This window comes from Leptodactylus fuscus, chromosome 4 (genome assembly GCF_031893055.1).
Source record: "Leptodactylus fuscus isolate aLepFus1 chromosome 4, aLepFus1.hap2, whole genome shotgun sequence".
NCBI lineage: Eukaryota > Metazoa > Chordata > Amphibia > Anura > Leptodactylidae > Leptodactylus > Leptodactylus fuscus.
Genome location: NC_134268.1, coordinates 104,931,490 through 104,958,308, shown reverse-complemented (window position 1 = coordinate 104,958,308; position 26,819 = coordinate 104,931,490). Strand labels below are relative to the sequence as shown.

Sequence of the window (26,819 nt, the reverse complement as noted above, 5' to 3'; positions counted from 1 at the left end):
CTATACAGCGCACTTTGCACAAATAGAAGCTGTATGGGAGAGTGATGAGAAAGAAGCCGTTTCTGCACGTACGCCACAAATAGAGTTGCCTGAGGTATGAAAAAGCACATTTGGACAAGGCAGCTTCATTTTGGAAACAAAAATTGAGTTGTTTGGTTATAAAAAAAGGCGTTATGCATGGCGTCCAAAAAGAAACAGCATTCCAAGAAAAACACATGCTACCCATTGTAAAATTTGGTGGAGGTTCCATCATGCTTTGGGGCTGTGTGGCCAATGCCGGCATCGGGAATCTTGTTAAAGTTGAGAGTCGCATGGATTCCACTCAGTATCAGCAGATTCTTGAGAATAATGTTCAAGAATCAGTGACGAAGTTGAAGTTACGCCGGGGATGGATATTTCAGCAAGACAATGATCCAAAACACCGCTCCAAATCCTCAGGCATTCATGCAGAGGAACAATTACAATGTTCTGGAATGGCCATCCCAGTCCCCAGACCTGAATATCATTGAACATCTGTGGGATGATTTGAAGCGGGCTGTCCATGCTCGGCGACCATCTAACTTAACTGAACTTGAATTGTTTGTCCAAAATACCTTTATCCAGGATCCAGGAACTGATTAAAAGCTACAGGAAGCGACTAGAGGCTGTTATCTTTGCAAAAGGAGGATCTACTAAATATTAATGTCACTTTTCTGTTGAGGTGCCCATACTTTTGCACCGGTCAAATTTTGGTTTAATGCATATTGCACATTTTCTGTTAGTACAATAAATCTCATTTCAATCCTGAAATATTACTGTGTCCATCAGTTATTAGATATATCAAACTGAAATGGCTGTTATAAACACCAAAATATTTAGAACTAAAAATGATTAAGATTAATAGGGGTGCCCAAACTTTTTCATAGGACTGTATTACTGGCCATCAGTCCTTATGGTTGGGACTAGGGTTGAGCGATTGTGTTCGGAAAAGATCGGATTCCGATCGGCGATCGAGAAAATTTCACGATCGCCATCGGAATTCCGAACACGATCTTTTTATGTGGGATCGAGATCGGTGATTTTTCCCACAATGCATTGCTTAGCCTTCACACTGAGTATACGATGTATATTCAGTGTGAAGGCTCCACTGCAGTTCCCTAAGAATGAATGGAAGCAGCCGACACACAGCCTTAACCCCCTGCGCGCTGGCTGCCTCCATACATTTGAATGGAAGGCTAAACTAAATCTCTAGCAGCTACTTACCTCTAGAGATGGCTGCTCCAGTGCCCTCCTTCTTCATGCCTCGCTGCCCCGCCTCCCAGGTTAGTGTTTAAAGCGCTAGGTAGGCGGGGCTTGTGGCTTAGAGTGTGGGCGGGTACAGGGCGGGGAGACGTGACGTCTCCCCTCCCAGTACCTGCCCACACTCTCCTAACCCGCCCACACTCTCCTAACCTGGCAGGGAGGGGGCAGCGAAGGAAGAAAAGCAGCGTGGAGCAGCAGCGAGGCGAAGAATGAAGGCACGGGGCAGAGGACCAGCCATCTCTGGAGGTAAGTGGACACCAGGGGGTAGGATTGCTTTTAAAATCCGATCTCCGATTAAAAAAAAAATCCCATTGACTTGCATTGGGATCGAGATCGGGTTCGAATGAAAAATGATCGGAAATCGGATTTTAAAATCGATCCTGAAAAGTCAAGATCGGCTCAACCCTAGTTGGGACCCATGTTGGCTGGGGTTGAAATGCTGCGTTTTACAATAGAATCAAAGTGGATGGGATTCTGGCTAATCCCAACCACACATTGCAGAAAAAAATCTGCAATGGAAAGGCTGCACTTTAAAAAACACCCACGTTTTTGAAAATTACAGCATGTCAATTATAGCTGTGGAAACTCTGGCATTTTCAATATAGGTATAATAGGGGCAAAAAATCTGCAGAGGATTCTTTTTTGGTGTTTTTTTCTGCAGCTTTTTTTTTTTTTTTTTTACTGCGTTTTGCTACTTGGGGCCGTAACCTAAGGCCGGGGCCCCACGTAGCGAGCATAAATGGCGCTGCAAAAAAAGGCAGCATTTTAGTGACTGAAAAGTGAATGGGATTCTGGCTAATCCCATCCACATATTGCAGAAAAATATCCTCAGTGGACATGTTGCGATTTTAAAAACCACAATTGACAGTCGCAGCATGTCAATTATTAGTACAACCACTACCTCTACATATCTATGAAAACTGCACATAAAGCTCACTGCAAGTGCAAGCAAGATCAGAATTTTCCCTATAAGTATAAATGAAGCAGAAAAGCGCTGTGGTAAAAACCACAATGTGTTTCTGCTACGGTTTTTTCTGCATAGCTTTTTGGCTGTGGCCCGCTACGTCGGGTTTTACAGGACTTAGATATGGATGGCCTATCCTTAGGATTGTTGAGTGTACTGAGTGTTAGCTGATAGCAGATGCCAAGGTTTCTGGAAGTAGAACAGTTTAAAGGTCTGTATAAGCTGAAGGCCATGGCTATGTACACTGTATAGTGGCCATGTCAGGTTAAAACAGCTCAATTTACATTCATTTAAATGCCAACTGAGTAGCTAGATATGGCCACAGTGTACAGAGCTGTATACTTCTGGTGAGCACATGTCTGTCCACTGTGTAGTGACCTTGTCAGGTTATTGCAACTCCATTCTGATTTACTTAAAGGAGTCTCCCAGCTATCAGAAGAACAGGGGAATGCAAGTCTCCCTAAAGTCTCACTGTCAATGGAGCACCAGTGCGCTTGTGTCACCAGTGCTCTATTCACGATACGAGTGCTACTGGGAACTTCCTGTGCTGGCTGGAAGCTCATTTGCATATGAATAAAAATGGACTTATTCAGAAACCACTGAGGCCATCTACATACTAAAGGTAGGTGTGGAATAGCATTTCTAAAGGCTATGCAGGGATGTGATTAGTTAAAAATGACTTTTCCCAATAATAGAGCCCCTTTAAACATTTTACCATGCATGAGTCTTGAGACTGGCCATTGAATCTCAATCAGAAATTGAATAACCTGTGTACAATTGATTGCTGTATATGTACAGTACTGTGCAAAGGTTTTACGCATGTGTGGAAATGCTGCAAAGTAAGAATGTAATTTATCAAACTGAATGAACAAATGATAAACCTAAATCAAATCATTATTCGGTGCGACCACCTTTTGCCTTCAAAACACCATGAGTTCTTCTAGGCACACTTGCTCACAATCTTGGAAGGAACTTGGCAGGGAGGTGATTCCAAATACCTGGGAAAATTGATCACAAATCTTCTGTGGATGTGAGCTTGGTCGGTTTGTATAAGGGCTGCTTTCACATTGTATTTATCTTTTCCTCCCTGCCTTTTTCTATATATAGATATCTATTTGCAGTTTGTTGTATGTTTTTGCACACTGTGCCAGTATATACCATTATATGTGGTCATGGCGGGCGAGGTCAGTTTTCCCTAATATGCATTACTTACCCCATACTACCTTCCTTGATGGTTTTATCTATGTGGTATCCTCCCTGTCCCCCCCCACTGATATATACATTTATGTCTTTATTTTGTATGTAATCAATAACTATGAATTGTCTTTTTAATGTTGTTGCTGTAGGTTTTCTTTTTTGCCTTTTGGTTAAAGAAAGTGTAGGGGTCAGTCAGAAAATCCATGTGTCATCTGTTTTTCACAGACCCAGAGACGTTCAAAATACAGAAGACGAAAAAAAAATTGATCTGCTTTTCACTGATGTAAAAATGCAGATCAACCATGGACATCACACCATCTGTAAATGGGCAGGGCGGGGTGCTGACAGTGAAAAGCATTTTTTCCACTCCTGCCTAAGATATTTGTACAGCACTGTAGAAAATGAGATAACCGGGGATTGACTGATGGAACAATTGTAAAGACTTTTCACTACGCACTTTATAAAACATTAGACTTAGAGATATTTCTTCGTCACATGGGAATGGATATTATATTGGATCGTTAGTCTATTTGGTTTTATCTAAACTGGTTCATTAACCCCTTAAATTGTACTTTGTAATGGCACCATTCAATATGCTGTGCAATGTACTGGGAAGCTGGAAAAAAATTCAGAATGAGGCGCAATTGGAGAAAAAATGCATTTGCGCCATTTTCTTATGGGTTTAATTTTTACAGCATTCACTGTTTGGTACAAATGACATGTTACCTGTGTTCTACGTGTCAGTACAAACGCGGTGATACCAAATTTATATAGTATTTGAAATTTTTTGATACTTTTAAAAAAATGATAAACTTTGCAAAATAGAAAAAAAAATTTGTGTCATCATGTTCTAACACCTGTAACTTTTTCATATTTCCATGTATGGAGCTGGTTGTGGTGTCTTTTTATGCGGGACAAGATGACGTTTCTATTGATACCATTTGGGGAAAGATCCGATGGTTTGATCACTTTTTATTCAATTTTTTATAGGAGGCAAAGTGTTGAAAAAAACGCTTTTTGGCTGTTTTTATTTTTTTTGCCGCTACGCCGTTCGCAGTACGGGATAAATGTTTTAATATTCTAATAGTTCAGGCATTTTGGAGCGCAGGGATACCTAATATGTTTATGTTTAATGTTCTTTAATTACCTTTATAGCTGATCTAGGGAAAGGGGGGTGATTTGAACTTTTATATTTTTTTAATTTTTTTAATACTTTTAAAAACTTTTTTTTTTCTTCTGTTACATTTATGATCAGACCCCTTAGGTACCTTGAAACCTAGGGAGTCTGATCGCTCATACTATTCACTGCAATACTACAGTATTGCAGTGAATAGGAAAATCGCAGCACTTCTATTAGACGATGCCTCTGGCATCGTCTAATAGATCTAGTGCAGAGACAAGCCTGGAAGCCTTCAATAGGCTTCCGGCTGTCATAGCAACCGATCACCGCCCTCTTGTGACGTTCAGGAGGGCGGCGATCGGCAAAACATGGCGGCGCCCATGCCGCCGGCGCCGTTTACACACTGCGGTCACGTTTGACCGCAGTGTGTAAAGGGTTAACAGCAGCGATCGGCTCGGGCACCGACCGCTGCTGTTAGTGGCAGGTCCTGGCTGTATTATACAGCCGGCATCTGCCGTGTATGGAGCGAGCTCAGCGTGTGAGCTCGCTCCATACATCCCCATGCGACCCATGACGTACAGTTACGTCAAGGGTCGCTAAGGGGTTAAGATCTAAACCTAGAAAAACAACACTACATGCATATATATTACTGTGCCATCAAGCTAATTCATTTATCCTATGTTTAATTGCAGATTTCTTTAGTGGCTACAGGTCCATTGACTAACTTGGCTCTCACAGTTAGAATGGACCCTACCTTTCCCCAGAAACTTTACAGCTTATACATAATGGGAGGAAATATGGAATGTAAGTCACAGTATATAGCTTGTCTACAAACATTGCATTGATATTGTGCTGGTTAAGTTTGCAGAGGTTTCCTCTATGGACTTTCTGCTTCAATTATACCAATAGGGAAACTTCTGGCATTTCCATAGGTATAATAGACATGGTGCGATTTCCAAAATCATTACGTGTCCGCAGCATGTATTTTACCACACTTTCCCCCTCCCCCCAGCATATTTTTGACAGTGACGGTTACAGGTGCTTCAGCGATATCTCAGATACTTGAAAGGGATACAGCTGTAGTTGCAAAACTGCAGTTATCAAGAATATGGTGAGTCAGCAGCGCTCAGCACATAAACTATACTGGGAGGTGCGTGCTTCAGAAAACAGCTGATCTGCAGGGTCCTAACAGTCTAACGCTGGGTTCACATCAGCGCCTGAACTCCGTTTTCAGGTTTCCGTCTTCTGCATGCAGAAACCTGTCATGCAGAGTACTGCATGTCCGACTCTGTGTCCGGTTAAAAAAAAAACGGTTTCGCCGCGGAGCGCATAAAAAGCTCACCGGCACACATAACCGGAGACTTTTCAAGCCCATTTAAATGAATGGTATTGAAACATTCCGGCAGGTTTCCGTCTCCTGCCCCTGTTTTGTGCAGGAAACGGAAACCTGCAGAACGGAGTACGGGCGCAGATGTGAACGAGCCCTTAGAGATATAAAGGTCAGTGAGGGTCCAACACCTGGGACGCCTGCTGATCAATTCTTTGAAGTTACCGTGGTGCTTTTATGAGCACCGTGACTTCTTCTCTATTCACATTGCAAAGCATCAGTTTTAGGGTGAATTCACACTGAGTAAACGCTAGCTTATTCTGAACGTAAAACACGTTCAGAATAAGCGGCGTCTAAAGCAGCTCCATTCATTTCTATGGGAGCGGGGATACGAGCGCTCCCCATAGAAATGAATGGGCTGCTTCTTTCACTCCGTGCAGTCCCATTGAAGTGAATGGGGAGTGCCGGCGTGTACGCTCCGGCATGAGCAGAGCTTGCCGTATACGCCGGCACTCCCCATTCACTTCAATGGGACTGCACGGAGTGAAAGAAGCAGCCCATTCATTTCTATGGGGAGCGCTCGTATCCCCGCTCCCATAGAAATGAATGGAGCTGCTTTAGACGCCGCTTATTCTGAACGTGTTTTACGTTCAGAATAAGCTAGCGTTTACTCAGTGTGAATGCACCCTTATAATCATCAAACGATGTTATTACAGCTTGTAATAATAGTGCATGGCTGCTATATAATGGATGGCATGTGATGTGAATAGTAGAGGCCCCACACAGTATCATATACTCCACAGTGGCACCCACATAGTATTATATGCTCTTCAGTTCCCCACACACAGTATTATATACTTCACAGTGGCCCCCACACAGTATCATATACTCCACAGTGGCACCCACATAGTATTATATGCTCTGCAGTGCCCCCCACACAGTATTATATACTTCACAGTGGCCCCCACACAGTATTATATGCCCAGCGGTGGCCCCCACACAGTATTATATACCTAGCAGTGTCCCCCCCCCACAGTATTATATGCCTAGCAGTGTCCCCCTCACTATTACATGCCCAGCAATGTCCCCCCCATAGTATCATATGCTCCTAACTGTTCCCCCCACCCACTGCGGTGCTATTATTATACCCTGGGGTCTCCTCATACCCCAGAGTATAATAATCAGAGGTCCAGGGAAGGGGAATAAAAATAACAAACACTAATACTCTCCTTGCCTCACCTTTCCTGAGCATCCTGGCTCCGACTGTCGTCAGCATCTTCGTCCATCTTCTTGACGTCCCTGATAAGGCCTGTGATTGCTCATCATTACGCCGCTGAGCCCCGTGTGACTTCATCACAGGCCTCAGTCATATGACGGAAGAGCACCAGAGAGGACACTGAGCCCAGGAGAGGTGAGTATAACTTTTTATTATTTTAACTCACCTTCCCTGGGCTATCATGTATTGAAAAAGTGCCTGGCGACATGCTGGGGCCACTTTTCATTTACAATGTGTATAGCAGTCAGGGAACCAGGCTTTCCCTTACTGCTTACATAGTGGTCTGGGGCCAAGGCCATCTCCAGCTGGCTACGGGCCCTGTATCCCACCGGGAAAATGAAAATGGGGTTATAATGCAAAACAAGAAAGACATCTTTGGAAAGTGTAAGTCACCTTATTATTAACATTAAGTGTTCTCTTTTTCTCTTCCACTGTACACAAATACCTGCTAATGTGCAAGCTTTGGGGTGCAGCTTCCTAAAGGGTGCTGGGTGAGGTCTGAGGATCATAGGTCCCAGATGACGCACTTCTACTCAAAATGTGCAAGCAAAATGCCTCAATTCTATCTTGCAATATTATCACTTGTCATGACTTGTAATAACAGGTTGGGGCAGTCTAACTAAAACACTCGAGCTAACACACTAGTCTCCTCCCTCAGTGGGAGGAAGACTTGACTGTCTACCCAACTTCTCAGTAGATAGATAGATAGGAGATCTATCTATCTATCTATCTATCTATCTATCTATCTATCTATCTATCTATCTATCTATCTATCTATCTATCATCTATCTATCATCTATCTATCTCTGGCCACATTGATTCTGTTCAATACAGATTCCATACAATACCAAGTATTAAAACACTTAATAAACGCCTTAGTGATCCTTCTGGAATCAATAATTTTCTCTATTATAATCTTGCATCATTTTTGTCATATATGAACTTGACCATATAGGAACTGTACATGGTTATGTGCCATTGGAGAATCTGTACTTTTTAGGCAATGTATAGTAAAGTACATTACCTGTTATAGATAACTGTGTTGGTTTCGATATAAAGTAATTTTACTTATGACATTCTCTTTCTCTAGCAAGAGGAAATACTACAGCATGCGGTGAGTTTAACTTCCTCGCAGACCCAGAAGCTGCTTACATTGTCCTCAATTCCTACTTATGTACAACCTATATTGTTACATGGGAGTATGCATGTCGTCACAAGCTTCCATGGGTAAGTAGAGAATAAGGCTACATTCACATGAAAGAGGTGCAAAATAACTGTGGAAAACATCTATTTTTCAGGCTGTCGTAGGCTAAGGCCCCACATTGCAGAAGCGCAGCTTTTTTTTTTTGCAGAGTGGATTAAGCAGAAGAGAGAAGTATAAGAACTCCCTATATATCTCCCATTACCAGTGGCGTAACTAGGAATGGCAGGGCCCCGTGGCGAACTTTTGACATGGAGCCCCCCCCCGACCAACACCAACGCCGAAGACCTCGACCGACCCCCTCCTACGCATTCCTGCGCGTTCTATTATGCCCCATAGTGGCCCCTGCACACAGTATTATCCCCCATAGTGGCCCCTGCACATAGTATTATCCCCCATAGTGGCCCCTGCACACAGTATTATGCCCCAATAGTGGCCCCTGCACACAGTATTATGCCCCAATAGTGGCCCCTGCACACAGTATTGTACCTCAATAGTGGCCCCTGCACACAGTATTATACCTCAATAGTGGCCCCTGCACACAGTATTGTACCCCAATAGTGGCCCCCTGCACACAGTATTGTACCCCAATAGTGGCCCCTGCACACAGTATTATGCCCCAATAGTGGCCCCTGCACACAGTATTGTACCCCAATAGTGGCCCCTGCACACAGTATTGTACCCCAATAGTGGCCCCTGCACACAGTATTATCCCCCATAGTGGACACCCATAAACAATTATTATACTCTGGGGTCTTTTCAGACCCCAGAGTATAATAATCGGAGACCCGGGGGAATAAAAACATAAAAAAACACTGTTATTTACCTGTCCCCGGCTCCTACGCTGTCTTCTTTGCTGCCGTCCTTCTGCTATGATGTCGGACGTCACATGACCCGGGACGCAGACCGGGTTTATGTGACGTCAGAGACGTCAGAAAGGACGTCAGGAAGGAGGCCTGGCAGGATCGTGGAGAGGTAAGTAACAGTGTTTTTTACGTTCCCTTATCTCTCCTGGTCCGCCAATCATTATACTCGGGGGTTCGAAAAGACCCCCGAGTATAATGATAGCAGCAGTAGCAGCTGTCACCGGGCCCCTAATGTCCCCTAATGGCTCTGTGACAGCTGCCTCCGCTGCTATGGCAAAATCTGCAACAAAAAAAAAAGCTGCGTTTCCGCAATGTGGGGCCTCAGCCTTAAACCCAAGGGGCCACTGTTTTCACAACCATTAAAATAAGTCTTGTGAATAGTAAAGTAACAGGTGTGGTGTTAATGTTTCTCTTTTGAGTCAATAGTATTTGTTGAAATTTTTCAAGAAAAAGACACATAGTACAAGGATAATAGCAGAAACAATAAGGCCTATATGGCCAAACAATATACAAAATTAACAAAGGTTAGATTCTACTGTAATACATATATGAATAAATGCACCATATAGCACATGCGTGATCTGAAGGCACAACGGTGTAAGTCAAAACACTGCAAATAGTACAGAGCAAGACAAAGTATTGTGAGACCAATGCATAAGTTATAGATAGTGTGCAAATCGAGACCGAAACCCCAGTAGTGAAACAATGAATAACAGTAACTATAACAGTAACTAAGATTAACAATAGGCCTCAGAACCTCTGATAAGATAATCAGACAGGATGAAATTTAAGGAACCACTCTAACCGCTCCTAGAAAGTGGGACAGAACTGGACTAAACAGCAGCGGGTCCACCCACCCCCAAGCGTCCAACAGCTCTCTTAAAGAGGACCTTTCATCAGATCGGGCACAGGCAGTTCTATATACTGCTGGAAAGCAGCGCTGTACTGTGGAGCAGGGAGGAACGCCCCCTCCCTCTGCTCACAGTGCTCGTCCATAGACGAGTATTATCAGGAGGGGAGGGGGCGTTCCTCCCCAGTCTTAGAGCACAGTGCGATAGGTGCTGCTGGGCAGAAGGGCATCCCTGGCTAAGTGTCAGAAACGCCCTTCTGACTGTAAAGCCCTACGGTACCGGGACCGATAGCGCTTTACACCGGGCACAGATCGGGAAAGCCGATAGTGCGCTGAATTCAGCGCACTGTCAGCTTTCCAGCAGTATATAGAACTGCCTGTGCCCGATCTGATGAAAGGTCCTCTTTAAGCTAAGAATTACTAATAGTAGCTTTGCAGTGCAGGATATTCAGGAAAAATGTATTTTTAAGGCACACAAAAACAATATCAGGTCTCCTCAGGTGCATTAAGTCGAATAGAGTGGGCAAATTCCTATGTACATACCGTGCCATTGGTGGGGGAAAAAAAGCTGTCCAGACCTCCCACCTCCTCCGAAATGTATCTAGGTTGCCACCTGAACATGCAAACACCCGTTTGCACACCAAACTAATAATTTAGCGATACCATAGAGGTCAATTCCGCTAAGGAAGGGCAGGAAGAGATAGTTCCATCTACGGGCTATGAGCAAATAGGCAACTCCCAAAGCTTGACACACCAGCGTTCTATGTCTGTTCGGGATCTTATGGATACCTACAGTGGCGTAACTAGGAATGGCGGGGCCCCGTGGCGAACTTTTGACATGGCCCCCCCCCCCATCCCAACTGACGCCGAAGACCTCGACCGACCCCCTCCTCCGCACTCTATTATGTCCCTTACTGGCCCCTGCACACAGTATTAACCCCAATAGTGTCCCCTGCACACAGTATTAACCCCAGTAGTGTCCCCTGCACACAGTATTAACCCCAATAGTGTCCCCTGCACACAGTATTAACCCCAATAGTGGCTCCTGCACACAGTATTAACCCCAATAGTGTCCCCTGCACATAGTATTAACCCCAATAGTGGCCCCTGCACACAGTATTAACCCCAATAGTGTCCCTCTGTGGACACCCATAAACAATTATTATACTCTGGGGTCTTTTCAGACCCCAGAGTATAATAATCAGAGACCCGGGGAATAAAAACATTAAAAAAAAACCCACTGTTGCTTCTTACCTGTTCCCCGGCTCCTGTGCTGTGCTGTCCTCCTGTGCTGACCGCCGCTCGCGTCCTTCGTTAATGACATCGGACATCACATGACCCGGGAAGCATGCCGGGTTCATGTGACGTCAGAGACGTCAGACAACAGTAGGACGGAGGCCTATATGGCAGGATCGCGGAGAGGTAAGTAACAGTTTTTTATGTTTATTACCTCTCCCGATCCGCCGGTCATTATACTCGGGGATCTGCAAAGACCCCCGAGTATAATGATAGCCCCTGTGGGGCCCGCGGTGTCACTTGCCGATCCCGGCCCAGGCAGTATAGGCAAGTGAATAGGGCCTGTAACAGCCTATTTTAAAAAAACCGCAGCGGTAGCGGCTGTCACCAGGCCCCCTAATGGCCCGGGCCCTGTGGCAGCTGCTACTGCTGCTACCACGGTAGTTACGCCACTGGATACCTAGTAAGTTCCATCTCCGGTGAGCAGTTCACCCCGCCACTACACAGCCTATTGAGTAAGGAAAAAACGGACGTTAATGTTTCTCTTTGAGATATCCTGCTATATAATATTTCCTTTTTTGATCACAGGAGTGGTATGACAAATGGGTGAATATGGGGACCAAGAAATCCGATTTTATAAAGAAGATCTATGCCCACAGCTTGCAATACTCCAGAAGTGAGAAAGAGGAGAAGGCTATTGTGGGTGGCCCTGGATTTGTTTCCTGTGACTCCTATGCAATGGCTGCTGCTATTGATGGAAGTACAGTTACAAAGGTCATTGAATGTGCAGTAACTGTAGAGCTCAATGGAAAATGTACTCGGGGAATGATGGTACTGGATTTGATTGATGAGTTCAAAAAAACAAATCACGTCTTTGTGATAAATGGATGTGACATGGAAAAGTTTAAAGTACTTATGGAGTCCACTGTCATTTAACTCATTTGAGTGTAATATAAGAGTAAAATAAGTATATGAATCATAAAACAATAGATTTTCTAGGATATTTTGCAACAAATATTGCAGTTTAATATTTTATTACACAAGGGCAATATGCTTATGGTGCTAGTTGCATTACTTATGCTGTAATTTCTTTTACCTAAACATTAAAATGAGAATAACTAAAATGTTTGTGTTTATTTCAACCCACCTGGCTTTCAGGTATAGATCTTGCCAGATTTATAACTAGCAAAGTGTGGAACCAATAGCAAATCCCACCCCCACCCAGCATCAGAGTATAATGATCAGAGGCCCAGGGGAGGTGGCAAATATAAAAAAAACCTGTGTTACTTATCTCTCCTGGGTTCCAGTGTAACTCTGTTGTCTTCGGCCCTCTTCTATGCTGACGTCATTATGTGTTGTGAAGAGATCTCAGAGTGTAATAATAGTATTTGGCCCAAACTGAACCACAAGGTGAACCTCACAAGACATATCTCCTGGGGTTTGCCCAAACAATACTCTTACTGTTGGCCCACGTGCCTGCGTTCTTACATGCCAGTCACCGCTCCAGCTCACAGCCACCGCTGCTTCCCTTTATGCCCCCTAGGGGACCCGTGCCTCCCATATCATGTCGCTGCATCAATGTCCTGATGCTGTTCAGTGTCAGCATTGTGATATGGGACTAACGCCACCCCCTGGAGGGCAGAAGAGGAAGTGGAGGAGGCAATGAACAGGAGTGGGGAATGGTAAGTAAATAGGGCTGTTGCCTGCTGGGGTTACTCTAGCAGGTAAAGGCCTATTAAAAAAAATAAAATAATACGCACCGTACCATAAATGAATGTATCACATGGTTCACTATTAACTGTATGACGGGATTGTAGTATTTATGCTGGCAGCCAGAATACACTATAAGGACGGGTTCACACGCAGTATTTTGGTTCGTAATATGGAACGTAGATGCCGCGGGAGCTTTTGTGGGCCGTATACGCTCCCATTGTTTTCAATGGGAGCCGGTACCGTATACGCGGCGCTATTTTGCGGCCGCCGCAAAATCACGGCCGCAAAATAGCGCCGCGTATACGGTACCGGCTCCCATTGAAAACAATGGGAGCGTATACGGCACGCAAAAGCTCCCGCGGCGTCTACGTTCCACATTACGAACCAAAATACTCCGTGTGAACCCGGCCTAATACAATAGTATATTATTTTTGCAATTATAACATCATTATACTCAAATTTCCTTTAACCCATTAAAAAGTGAATTATGTATAAAACAACAATAAAAAGGTCTTTATATTTGATATTTCCACATCTGTAATGGTCCACAGTATAAAACACATGATTTATCTTAGTTGGTGAGTGTTATTTAAAGAAAAAAAAAAAAGCTAAACGACAGCGATAGAACTGCTTTTTTTTGTCCCCTTGTATCTAAATAAATGGAATTAATAAAAATAAGTCCGCTACTATCTCTAGGAATCTGAAGAAAAATACTATATAGGTTTTTGAAGAAGCTGATTCAAAAACAAATGATTTTTTAACTGTATTAAATTGTAGCATTTCTGCTGAAGATTTTTTTTTTTTGCGAGGTGGATGGGATTAGCCAGAATCCCATCGCTTTGTAGGTTCTGTAAAACATGGCGTAATTGCAATGTGGGGCCCTGTCCTAAGAATGAGAGTCCATGCTGCAGAAACACTCTTTTTTTAATTGCAGAATTTGCAGCGCTTTTTTGAGCCAAAGACAGGAGGGGATTAAGTAGAAGTATAAGTGCTAGTTCACACGTGAGTATAAGGGGAGGTTTTTGACAGCGGATTTCGCGTCCAAAACCTCCCCTTATAATGGTGGTCTATGGAGACCGCCGGGCTTCTGTTCTCCGCTAGCGGCGAGCTGCTGCTAGCGGAGAAAAGAAAGGACATGTCCTTTCTTCAGGCGGAAGCCGCGCAGGCTCAGCCGCGCGGCTTCCGCCCCCGGCAGCTCCCTCCTATGTCGGCTCATTCATTTGAGCCGACAGCAGAGGGTTAAGCCGCGACAGCGATGGTCGCGGCGGGCGGTTTTGACAAGAGAGAGACGCGTCTCGCCGCGTCTCTCTCTGTGTCAAAACCCGCGCGGGCAGTTCACGTGTGAACTAGCCCTAAATATTGCCTATATATGTCTAGTTCCACTTATAGCCATTCCTGACTTTGGAAATGCCTGCCCCTTGGGTACAAAACGGCTGTGGACGGTTGTGTGAATGTAGGTTGACACTGGGTTCACACTAGCGCCCGGACTCCGTTTTCAGGTTTCTGTCTTCTGCATGCAGAAAACGTAAACCTGTCAGTCCAGGTCCCACCATGAGCGCCGGTGAGCGCTTTATGCTCTCGGCCGCTAAACAGTTTTTTTAAAACCGGACACAGAGTACTGCATTTCCGACTCTGTGTCCGGTTTAAAAAAACGGTTTTGCGGCGGAGAGCATAAAACGCTCACCGACGCTCACAGCTGGATAGCTTTCAAACCCATTCAAATGAATGGGTTGGAAAGAGTCCGGCAGCTTTTCGTCTCCTGCTCTGTTTTGTGCAGGAAACGGAGACCTGCATGAACGGAGACCGGGCGCAGATGTGAACGAGCCCTTAGAAGTAGCTTTTCAGTTTTTTACAATCTAATTGAACATTGCATGGTCTGATCTTGGGGTGATCTTGCTGGAATGTCCACTTCTGAGAAGACTGTCAACTGTCTTGAATGGCTTCTACTTGTGCATTATCTAAAATTGGAAATGGCTCAACATCCTTCCTGCATTGATGGGCAGCATCGTCCACTTGCTGATGATCAGTTAACCAAGGGCATTTGTTTAGTAGCACCTGGCTGCTACATATCCTTTTACCTCCTATGACAGCAGAGGTTCTTCACAAACAGCTTCTGATTTTATTGTTTCTTAAATAAATAATCACACAACAATGGTGTAATTTGTCATAGCTTGTTGTTCATTTTAAGGAATATTAAGACTGAGGACAAGATATTTTTTATGATTTCCTGATATGTAAAACAATATAATTCAAAGAGGATGTTCTTTATTTTTCTCATGAATGTACATGAACTTTTTTGCAGTGATAGGAAGATTTGTAGGTCACTTACCATGGAAAAGACAAACATGTTCTGGTATGATAGTGCATTGTTGTTAGCAAATCATTACCATGAAGCTCCAGACTACAATATTACACCAATGGATTCAGTACACATTGATCTTTTTGTCAAGCTAGTTACAGAGGACTTAAAGCATCTTTCACAGGATATAGTTTTTAAGCCTGCAGATAAAGGCGGTAACACTGTGGTTCTGGACAGGGAACAATATACTCAAATGTGTTGGAACATTCTGGGAGATAAAGACTGTTATTGTACTGTATCAAGGGAGATCCTTAAGAAGTATCAGCAGGAGCTCTCTAATATTGTTAATAGAGCCTTTGAGTATGAACTGATAGATAATAATGAAAAGACATTCCTTATTCCCAAGCATCCAGTGATGGCATGCTTTTACACGCTTCCTAAAATTGATAAGGGGGTTTCTCCTTTAAGGGGACGTCCGATAGTATCACAGATTGACAGTCTCACGCAAAATGTGAGCATCTATTTGGATCAGATCTTGAGACCGTATGTAGAGGGACTATCCTCGTACACAAGGGACACAACAGAGGTATTAAATAAGTTGGAGGGGATAGTTCTGGATGAGGAGGTTCACTTTGCAAGTTTGGACGTGGAGGCACTATGTTCCTCCATCCCGCACAATCAGGGGTATAGGGCCATCAGTTACTTTCTGAGATCTAGGAGGGTGCAGCTCAGTCAACACAGTGCGTTCATCATGGAGCTGTTGTCTTTCGTGCTTGAGAAAAACATCTTTACTTTTGAGGGGCGGACCTTCCACCAGCTGAGGGGTACAGCAATGGGGAGCCCTGTGGCCCACACTTATGCCAACCTGTACCTCGGCTTATCTAACATTGAATTGTATCTCAGATACATCGATGATGTATTCATTTTGTGGAGGGCCTCTAAGGATGACTTTAATGCCTTTGTTGCTGAGTTAAATGTGAATGACTTAGGGATGAAATTTACATCTGAATTTCATAGAGATACTCTGACCTTCCTAGATCTCAGATTGAAAAAGAACAGTGATGGTAGGATCGCCTCTATGATTTATCGCAAATCAACAGCAACAAACAGCTTATTAAATTGAAAGAGCTTCCATCCAGAACCTTTAAGGAAAGGGATACCAGTGGGCCAATTCTTAAGAGCAAGAAGAAATTGCTCTAATATTAGGGAATTTGTCCATTAGTCTAAGGATTTGGCTATTAGATTTGAGCAGAAGAGATTTCCTGTGAATACCATTAACAGAGCCTTTAATAAAGCCAAAATGACGGATCGTAAGAGATTACTTGTACCTAAAGGGAGATCAGAGAGTGATGGAAATTTTCGGATCATAGGCACATAGGATAGCCAATATAAGAGGATTATGAAAACTTTGAAAAAGCACTGGAGAATTTTGCAATCGGACCTAGATTTGGAGGAAGTATTGGTGTCAAGACCTTTGGTGACAAACAGGAGAGGGAAGAACCTGAGGGATCAGTTGGTCCATAGTTTTCTGCAACCAGAAGTGGGTAGGGAAACTTGGCTGAATAGAAGTAGACCTGTTGGTACTTTTAGATGTGGAGGGTGCTCAGCTTGCAGGTTTATTGATTCAGCTAAGACCTTCACTAATAATGTAACCAACCGGGTCTTCCACTGCCGTGAATTTGCCAATTGCTCCACGATGGGGGTTATCTACCTCCTGAGCTGTCCATGCCCAATGGGCTATGTGGGAAAAACCATGAGACAGTTCAGGAGGAGGATAAGGGATCACGTATGTTTTATCCTGAACTATCGTGATAGCGCAGTAGCCAGGCATTTCAAGACATGTCACAATGCCAACACAGATGGTTTGAAATTTCGAGGTCATGAGACCACATGCACAAGGGGGAGACTGGGATAATCGTTTATCAATTGCGGAAGTAGCGGTTGGTGAAATATGAGACATTATTCTGTCACAGTGAAGGGTTGGTGAAATATGAGACATTATTCTGTCACAGGGATCTTTAGTGTGAATAAGGATATGGGGGGAGGGGATGCTTTCTGAATAGCCCGAGGTTCATGGTGCCCTTAATCTGCCCCTGATAGGGGAGGGAATTTTGGGGTAGAGAGAGAAAGGTTCTAATGAGAATGGGAGTAGGGATTGTGAGGTACTTGACAGAAAAGCAACAGTAACAATTACGTACCCGGTAGATAGTTGGAAAAATAAAACAAAATATACTTGGAGGACCAATAAAACTCATGGCTTGGGTTATGCAAATTAAGGAACTGAGCTGCACCGCAGAAATATATCCAGGAAATCCATTTTATTTACTAGAGCACTACGCGTTTCAGGGTACAGCACCCCTTTCTGAATTGTATACAGTAACAGAAGAAAACAGTGCTGACCATTCCTTAGTAAGTCACAGATTTTCTCTGTTTTCTTTGACAAAAAGCAAAATGGACTGTAGAAAGCATGGTTATTATTCCAAGCTGGCCTTTTCTGGAGATTTCCATCACAGTAGCTATGGATATATTAAAGGAAGCTAGGCAAACTGAGGAAAACTGCATTCATGAATTGAGTAGTTGGGCAGTTGTTCCAAGTTTACAGTGTGGAAATGCTGAATAGTTCTCTTCATAATGCTGTTTGCTCTACAAGGATAACCAAGACAGATGCACCGGGATTTCTACAGAAGAAAGCACTTAATATGTTACTATACTTCCCTCCAACATCAAAGACTTTCTAGGATTCCAACTCTTAACCATAACTGAGCTATACTCTAATGTTCTTTCTCTTTTGGCTTCTGGAAACCATGCTACTTCTTATAAAGCATAAAAAAGTCACATCAATCTGACCACAATCTTTTCACAAGTGGCATCAGAGACCAGGCAGAGCTCCAGTATCATATGCCATGGTAAGGGATCCCTTGAGAAAGAGGATTTCATGTATCCTCCTCTAACAATAGCCATAGAGTTCCATTGAACGATAAAACATTATGCAGAGGCCTCATTTAGACATAAACTGCTGCAGATGTCCCAGTCTAAATTTGTTCCTAACTGGTAGCCCACAAACCATTAGTAGGGGACCACCATCTAGTGCATGCTGTGTATTTTTTTCCTGTGAAATTTATTAGGGATTAAAAAAAAAAAATCTGTATCAAATTCAAAGCGAAGCGCACCAGGCTTTTAAGCTGCATGTTTATAGAGATTCCTTGCTTGGAGAAACATTAACACACCCAACCACTCCCTTATGGAAGCATAGATTACTATGTCCCAGCATGCTGAAATCTTTTTTTTTTTTTTTTTTTTCCATTCTGGCTGGGAAGTTGTATGTCACGATGGAAACAAATCTGCAGATTTTTTCATCAACTTTATATCAGGAACATAAAAATATTTGAAGTAATTTAAATGGCAATGTAGTAGATGGAAGCCACTTGAAAATAAAAACATCTGCTATAGTTGCTCTCTTTTCCGGTTTTTGGAAGGGGATCCTGACATGGTCAAAAGTATATGGACATCTGACTATCACACCAGATAAAGTTGGGCACCGTTTTGTGACTATAAGAACCTCCACTATTTTGGGAAAGCTTTCTATAGGGTAGTCTGAGGTAACTTGGGCCCATCAGCCAAAGAGAATTTGTGAAGTCAGGCATTGATGTTGGAAAAACACACAGCTGACATGACTACTGTAACTCTAAGGCTAAGTACACATCTGCATCGGAGTCTCAGCATAAAAGCAGTGGAAACCAAGTGAACCCCATTACAGGCTATGGGTTCTGAAGATAACCGTTGTTTTAGTGGTCCAGCTCTCTGTCTTTGGAGAGGCCAGCACATGTGTGAACCCAGTTTAGTTCAAAGCTTGCTTGGATGACTTAGACTGTAAGTATTTAACATCTGCAATATTTACATCTTACACATTTTTTTATATATCAACTACCTCTGTGAAGGAGAAGTAATTGGAAGATCATAAACTGATCAAAAAAGGTACTTTGAGCTCTTTGGCAGATATTTGATGAGATCTATGACAATGTAGGTTTCAGATATCTAAAAACCTTATTAAAATGATACATACGTAAATAGTATACAGCTGCATAACCACATTGCCTTGTGGTGTTTTACTCTAAAATCGCTTAGTATAGAGATCTCCATCTTTGTTATAAAAGCAGTCTTCTTGCCGTATGGGAACCCATACTTCCAATCCTACCTCAAACAATCTTGGTGTAAGGGAAAGTAAAGAATTCTATAATTCTTGCGCAGCCTTCTGGCTCAGTTTAGATGAATGTTTCACCTAGCATCTTTGATCCATTCATTCCTAATGTAAAACTGACAGCTTTTCCTGCTGCTGCCTTTTAAGAAACCCGTGACTAGATTCCAGGGAATCTTATTTTTTTGTAATTGCCTTAGACCAGGGGCAGATTTGGATCTGAAAGTGGCTCTGGAAAAAAACATTAAGGTTAAGGCCCCACGTTGCAGAAACTCAGCTTTTTTGTTGCAGATTTTCGAGGAGTGAATTGGGCATAAGGTAGAAGTGTAACAACTTCCTATACATTTCCACACTTTGCATAAAAATAAATAAAGCAGACATGCTGAGATTTTCAAAATTGTTGTCATGTAAATACCTTCTGATACTTGTGACATCCAATTTCACACGAAGTACTGAATGGATCACTATGTGCCATTATTTCAATCTTCCAATATGAGGAATTTGCCTCTCTGCTCCTCTTGCTGACATTCCAGTTCATTAATGTTTTCCAAATCACTGGGACATGCAGCGCTGAACAATGCTGACTTCTTGGCCTGGACCCATAGTGATCTGATGGAGTGAGAACCCAAGGTCTCTCAGTTCGAGGATTTTGTCCTTTTCAGTTTGTGACAAATATCAATAACCAGTATGTTGATGAACAGGAAGCATTACACAGTCATCCAATACCACTCGATCAAAATTTTGAGGTTTCATGTGGCTATGAAAGCTTGCTTTCTATTTGGACTATAAGGCGCTCCCATTTTCCACGGATTGGAGCAGATTTTAGGAACAATTATAACTTCCTCAATTTCTATAACCTTATGACTTGACCTACTCGGTGTTGCAATTTCAATGTTGAAGAGACTATGACTGCGTAACTTCATTGACTACATCTAGACCATGACAGTAAAGTGAATCCTGTGGATGTCAAGTCATCATTTAGTCATTTCATAGACACACCTCTGCTACCTCATATCATAAGATCATTCATGACAGAATTAATATTTTGTTGTTTTGTTGTGGTTGTCATGGTATTTAAGTTGTATATAGCAACAGATTATTCTCATGAGAAACTGAAAGAGACCTAATAAAAAGGTCCCTATGTGTCATGGTGGAATACTTTCTTCCAACATACTGCTGCAATAAGGTAAGCCTGGAGACCGTGATGACTTATTGACTCTCATATGACATGCTGCAAAGTGAATCTAATTAAATTTTGTTAGGCCAGGTCCCCATGTGGCGAAAGTGCAGCGGAGTTTGACATTCAGGCTAATCCCATCCACACATTGCAGAAAAATATCCGCTGCGATTTCAAAACTGTCGCATTTTTGCAAATCGCAGCATGTTAGTTATACCTGTGGAACACACGATTTACCTACAGTGTTTGCCAAAAGTATTTGCACCCCTGCAATTCTGTCAGATAATACTCGTTTTCTTCCAGAAAATGATTGCAAGCACAAACTCTTTGGTATTAATTAGAGATGAGCGAACACTAAAATGTTCGAGGTTCGAAATTCGATTCGAACAGCCGCTCAATGTTCGTGTGTTCGAACGGGTTTCGAACCCCATTATAGTCTATGGGGAACAGATACTCGTTAAGGGGGAAACCCAAATCCGTGTCTGGAGGGTCACCAAGTCCACTATGACACCCCAGGAAATGATGCCAACACCTCTGGAATGACACTGGGACAGCAGGGGAAGCATGTCTGGGGGCATCTAACACACCAAAGACCCTCTATTACCCCAACATCACAGCCTAACAACTACACACTTTACACACTCAATACCACCTCTCTGACAGTAGGAAAACACCTTGAAACATGTGTATTTGGCACTTGCAGTGAGGAGAGCTTGTCACCAGCAGTGAATTTGGCCCTTGTAGTAAGTTGAGGTTGGCACCAACATTTGTTTTGAAAATCAGGGTGGATTGAGCCTCTAACCAGCAGAGTTTGGGCAAATTCATGGTGGAGGGAGCCTCTAAAAACCCCAGTTTGGACCAATTCATGGTGGAGGGAGCCTCTAACCAGCCCAGTTTGGGCAAATTCATGGTGGAGGGAGCCTCTAAAAAACCCAGTTTGGACCAATTCATGGTGGAGGGAGCCTCTAACCAGCCCAGTTTGGGCAAATTCATGGTGGAGGGAGCCTCTAACCAGCCCAGTTTGGACCAATTAATGGTGGAGGGAGCCTCTAACCACCCCAGTTTGGACCAATTCATGGTGGAGGGAGCCTCTAACCAGCCCAGTTTGGACCAATTCATGGTGGAGGGAGCCTCTAAAAAACCCAGTTTGGACCAATTCATGGTGGAGGGAGCCTCTAAACAGCCCAGTTTGGGCAAATTCATGGTGGAGGGAGCCTCTAAAAAACCCAGTTTGGACCAATTCATGGTGGAGGGAGCCTCTAACCAGCCCAGTTTGGACCAATTAATGGTGGAGGGAGCCTCTAAACAGCCAAGTTTGGACCAATTCATGGTGGAGGGAGCCTCTAAAAAACCCAGTTTGGACCAATTCATGGTGGAGGGAGCCTCTAAACAGCCCAGTTTGGGCAAATTCATGGTGGAGGGAGCCTCTAAAAAACCCAGTTTGGACCAATTCATGGTGGAGGGAGCCTCTAACCAGCCCAGTTTGGACCAATTAATGGTGGAGGGAGCCTCTAAACAGCCAAGTTTGGACCAATTCATGGTGGAGGGAGCCTCTAAAAACCCCAGTTTGGACCAATTCATGGTGGAGGGAGCCTCTAACCAGCCCAGTTTGGACCAATTAATGGTGGAGGGAGCCTCTAACCACCCCAGTTTGGACCAATTCATGGTGGAGGGAGCCTCTAAAAACCCCAGTTTGGACCAATTCATGGTGGAGGGAGCCTCTAACCAGCCCAGTTTGGGCAAATTCATGGTGGAGGGAGCCTCTAAACAGCCCAGTTTGGGCAAATTCATGGTGGAGGGAGCCTCTAACCAGCCCAGTTTGGACCAATTAATGGTGGAGGGAGCCTCTAACCAGCCCAGTTTGGACCAATTAATGGTGGAGGGAGCCTCTAACCACCCCAGTTTGGACCAATTCATGGTGGAGGGAGCCTCTAAAAACCCCAGTTTGGAACAATTCATGGTGGAGGGAGCCTCTAAAAACCCCAGTTTGGACCAATTCATGGTGGAGGGAGCCTCTAACCAGCCCAGTTTGGGCAAATTCATGGTGGAGGGAGCCTCTAAACAGCCCAGTTTGGGCAAATTCATGGTGGAGGGAGCCTCTAACCAGCCCAGTTTGGACCAATTAATGGTGGAGGGAGCCTCTAACCAGCCCAGTTTGGACCAATTAATGGTGGAGGGAGCCTCTAACCACCCCAGTTTGGACCAATTCATGGTGGAGGGAGCCTCTAAAAACCCCAGTTTGGACCAATTCATGGTGGAGGGAGCCTCTAACCAGCCCAGTTTGGGCAAATTCATGGTGGAGGGAGCCTCTAAACAGCCCAGTTTGGGCAAATTCATGGTGGAGGGAGCCTCTAACCAGCCCAGTTTGGACCAATTAATGGTGGAGGGAGCCTCTAACCAGCCCAGTTTGGACCAATTAATGGTGGAGGGAGCCTCTAACCACCCCAGTTTGGACCAATTCATGGTGGAGGGAGCCTCTAAACAGCCAAGTTTGGACCAATTCATGGTGGAGGGAGCCTCTAAAAACCCCAGTTTGGACCAATTCATGGTGGAGGGAGCCTCTAACCAGCCCAGTTTGGGCAAATTCATGGTGGAGGGAGCCTCTAAACAGCCCAGTTTGGGCAAATTCATGGTGGAGGGAGCCTCTAACCAGCCCAGTTTGGACCAATTAATGGTGGAGGGAGCCTCTAACCAGCCCAGTTTGGACCAATTAATGGTGGAGGGAGCCTCTAACCACCCCAGTTTGGACCAATTCATGGTGGAGGGAGCCTCTAAAAACCCCAGTTTGGACCAATTCATGGTGGAGGGAGCCTCTAACCAGCCCAGTTTGGGCAAATTCATGGTGGAGGGAGCCTCTAAACAGCCCAGTTTGGGCAAATTCATGGTGGAGGGAGCCTCTAACCAGCCCAGTTTGGACCAATTAATGGTGGAGGGAGCCTCTAACCAGCCCAGTTTGGACCAATTAATGGTGGAGGGAGCCTCTAACCACCCCAGTTTGGACCAATTCATGGTGGAGGGAGCCTCTAAACAGCCAAGTTTGGACCAATTCATGGTGGAGGGAGCCTCTAAAAACCCCAGTTTGGACCAATTCATGGTGGAGGGAGCCTCTAACCAGCCCAGTTTGGGCAAATTCATGGTGGAGGGAGCCTCTAAACAGCCCAGTTTGGGCAAATTCATGGTGGAGGGAGCCTCTAACCAGCCCAGTTTGGACCAATTAATGGTGGAGGGAGCCTCTAACCAGCCCAGTTTGGACCAATTAATGGTGGAGGGAGCCTCTAACCACCCCAGTTTGGACCAATTCATGGTGGAGGGAGCCTCTAAAAACCCCAGTTTGGACCAATTCATGGTGGAGGGAGCCTCTAACCAGCCCAGTTTGGGCAAATTCATGGTGGAGGGAGCCTCTAAACAGCCCAGTTTGGGCAAATTCATGGTGGAGGGAGCCTCTAACCAGCCCAGTTTGGACCAATTAATGGTGGAGGGAGCCTCTAACCAGCCCAGTTTGGACCAATTAATGGTGGAGGGAGCCTCTAACCACCCCAGTTTGGACCAATTCATGGTGGAGGGAGCCTCTAAACAGCCAAGTTTGGACCAATTCATGGTGGAGGGAGCCTCTAAAAACCCCAGTTTGGACCAATTCATGGTGGAGGGAGCCTCTAACCAGCCCAGTTTGGGCAAATTCATGGTGGAGGGAGCCTCTAAACAGCCCAGTTTGGGCAAATTCATGGTGGAGGGAGCCTCTAACCAGCCCAGTTTGGACCAATTAATGGTGGAGGGAGCCTCTAACCAGCCCAGTTTGGACCAATTAATGGTGGAGGGAGCCTCTAACCACCCCAGTTTGGACCAATTCATGGTGGAGGGAGCCTCTAAAAACCCCAGTTTGGGCCAATTCATGGTGGAGGGAGCCTCTAACCAGCCCAGTTTGGGCAAATTCATGGTGGAGGGAGCCTCTAAACAGCCCAGTTTGGGCAAATTCATGGTGGAGGGAGCCTCTAACCAGCCCAGTTTGGACCAATTAATGGTGGAGGGAGCCTCTAACCAGCCCAGTTTGGACCAATTAATGGTGGAGGGAGCCTCTAACCACCCCAGTTTGGACCAATTCATGGTGGAGGGAGCCTCTAAACAGCCAAGTTTGGACCAATTCATGGTGGAGGGAGCCTCTAAAAACCCCAGTTTGGACCAATTCATGGTGGAGGGAGCCTCTAACCAGCCCAGTTTGGGCAAATTCATGGTGGAGGGAGCCTCTAAACAGCCCAGTTTGGGCAAATTCATGGTGGAGGGAGCCTCTAACCAGCCCAGTTTGGACCAATTAATGGTGGAGGGAGCCTCTAACCAGCCCAGTTTGGACCAATTAATGGTGGAGGGAGCCTCTAACCACCCCAGTTTGGACCAATTCATGGTGGAGGGAGCCTCTAAAAACCCCAGTTTGGACCAATTCATGGTGGAGGGAGCCTCTAACCAGCCCAGTTTGGGCAAATTCATGGTGTAGGGAGCCTCTAAACAGCCCAGTTTGGGCAAATTCATGGTGGAGGGAGCCTCTAACCAGCCCAGTTTGGACCAATTAATGGTGGAGGGAGCCTCTAACCAGCCCAGTTTGGACCAATTAATGGTGGAGGGAGCCTCTAACCACCCCAGTTTGGACCAATTCATGGTGGAGGGAGCCTCTAAACAGCCAAGTTTGGACCAATTCATGGTGGAGGGAGCCTCTAAAAACCCCAGTTTGGACCAATTCATGGTGGAGGGAGCCTCTAACCAGCCCAGTTTGGGCAAATTCATGGTGGAGGGAGCCTCTAAACAGCCCAGTTTGGGCAAATTCATGGTGGAGGGAGCCTCTAACCAGCCCAGTTTGGACCAATTAATGGTGGAGGGAGCCTCTAACCAGCCCAGTTTGGACCAATTAATGGTGGAGGGAGCCTCTAACCACCCCAGTTTGGACCAATTCATGGTGGAGGGAGCCTCTAAACAGCCAAGTTTGGACCAATTCATGGTGGAGGGAGCCTCTAAAAACCCCAGTTTGGACCAATTCATGGTGGAGGGAGCCTCTAACCAGCCCAGTTTGGGCAAATTCATGGTGGAGGGAGCCTCTAAACAGCCCAGTTTGGGCAAATTCATGGTGGAGGGAGCCTCTAACCAGCCCAGTTTGGACCAATTAATGGTGGAGGGAGCCTCTAACCAGCCCAGTTTGGACCAATTAATGGTGGAGGGAGCCTCTAACCACCCCAGTTTGGACCAATTCATGGTGGAGGGAGCCTCTAAAAACCCCAGTTTGGACCAATTCATGGTGGAGGGAGCCTCTAACCAGCCCAGTTTGGGCAAATTCATGGTGGAGGGAGCCTCTAAACAGCCCAGTTTGGGCAAATTCATGGTGGAGGGAGCCTCTAACCAGCCCAGTTTGGACCAATTAATGGTGGAGGGAGCCTCTAACCAGCCCAGTTTGGACCAATTAATGGTGGAGGGAGCCTCTAACCACCCCAGTTTGGACCAATTCATGGTGGAGGGAGCCTCTAAACAGCCAAGTTTGGACCAATTCATGGTGGAGGGAGCCTCTAAAAACCCCAGTTTGGACCAATTCATGGTGGAGGGAGCCTCTAACCAGCCCAGTTTGGGCAAATTCATGGTGGAGGGAGCCTCTAAACAGCCCAGTTTGGGCAAATTCATGGTGGAGGGAGCCTCTAACCAGCCCAGTTTGGACCAATTAATGGTGGAGGGAGCCTCTAACCAGCCCAGTTTGGACCAATTAATGGTGGAGGGAGCCTCTAACCAGCCCAGTTTGGACCAATTAATGGTGGAGGGAGCCTCTAACCACCCCAGTTTGGACCAATTCATGGTGGAGGGAGCCTCTAAAAAACCCAGTTTGGACCAATTCATGGTGGAGGGAGCCTCTAAACAGCCCAGTTTGGGCAAATTCATGGTGGAGGGAGCCTCTAAACAGCCCAGTTTGGGCAAATTCATGGTGGAGGGAGCCTCTAACCAGCCCAGTTTGGACCAATTAATGGTGGAGGGAGCCTCTAACCAGCCCAGTTTGGACCAATTCATGGTGGAGGGAGCCTCTAAACAGCCCAGTTTGGGCAAATTCATGGTGGAAGGAGCCTCTAACCAGCAGAGTTGTGGGAAAGCAGG

General features: G+C 44.9%; 1 protein-coding gene across 1 annotated transcript in view; it reads left to right on the top strand.

Moving 5' to 3' along the window:
• LOC142200528 (pyrimidine-specific ribonucleoside hydrolase RihA-like) overlaps positions 1–12,301 on the top strand; it is a 29,573-nt gene extending 17,272 nt beyond the window's left edge. The window contains exons 4-6 of the mRNA XM_075270959.1: positions 5,255–5,366; positions 8,256–8,392; positions 11,907–12,301. Of these exons, the coding sequence (XP_075127060.1) occupies positions 5,255–5,366; positions 8,256–8,392; positions 11,907–12,254 (597 nt within the window). The 3' untranslated portion in view covers positions 12,255–12,301. The remainder of the gene's footprint in view (positions 1–5,254; positions 5,367–8,255; positions 8,393–11,906) is intronic.
• The last annotated feature ends 14,518 nt before the right edge of the window (positions 12,302–26,819 follow it).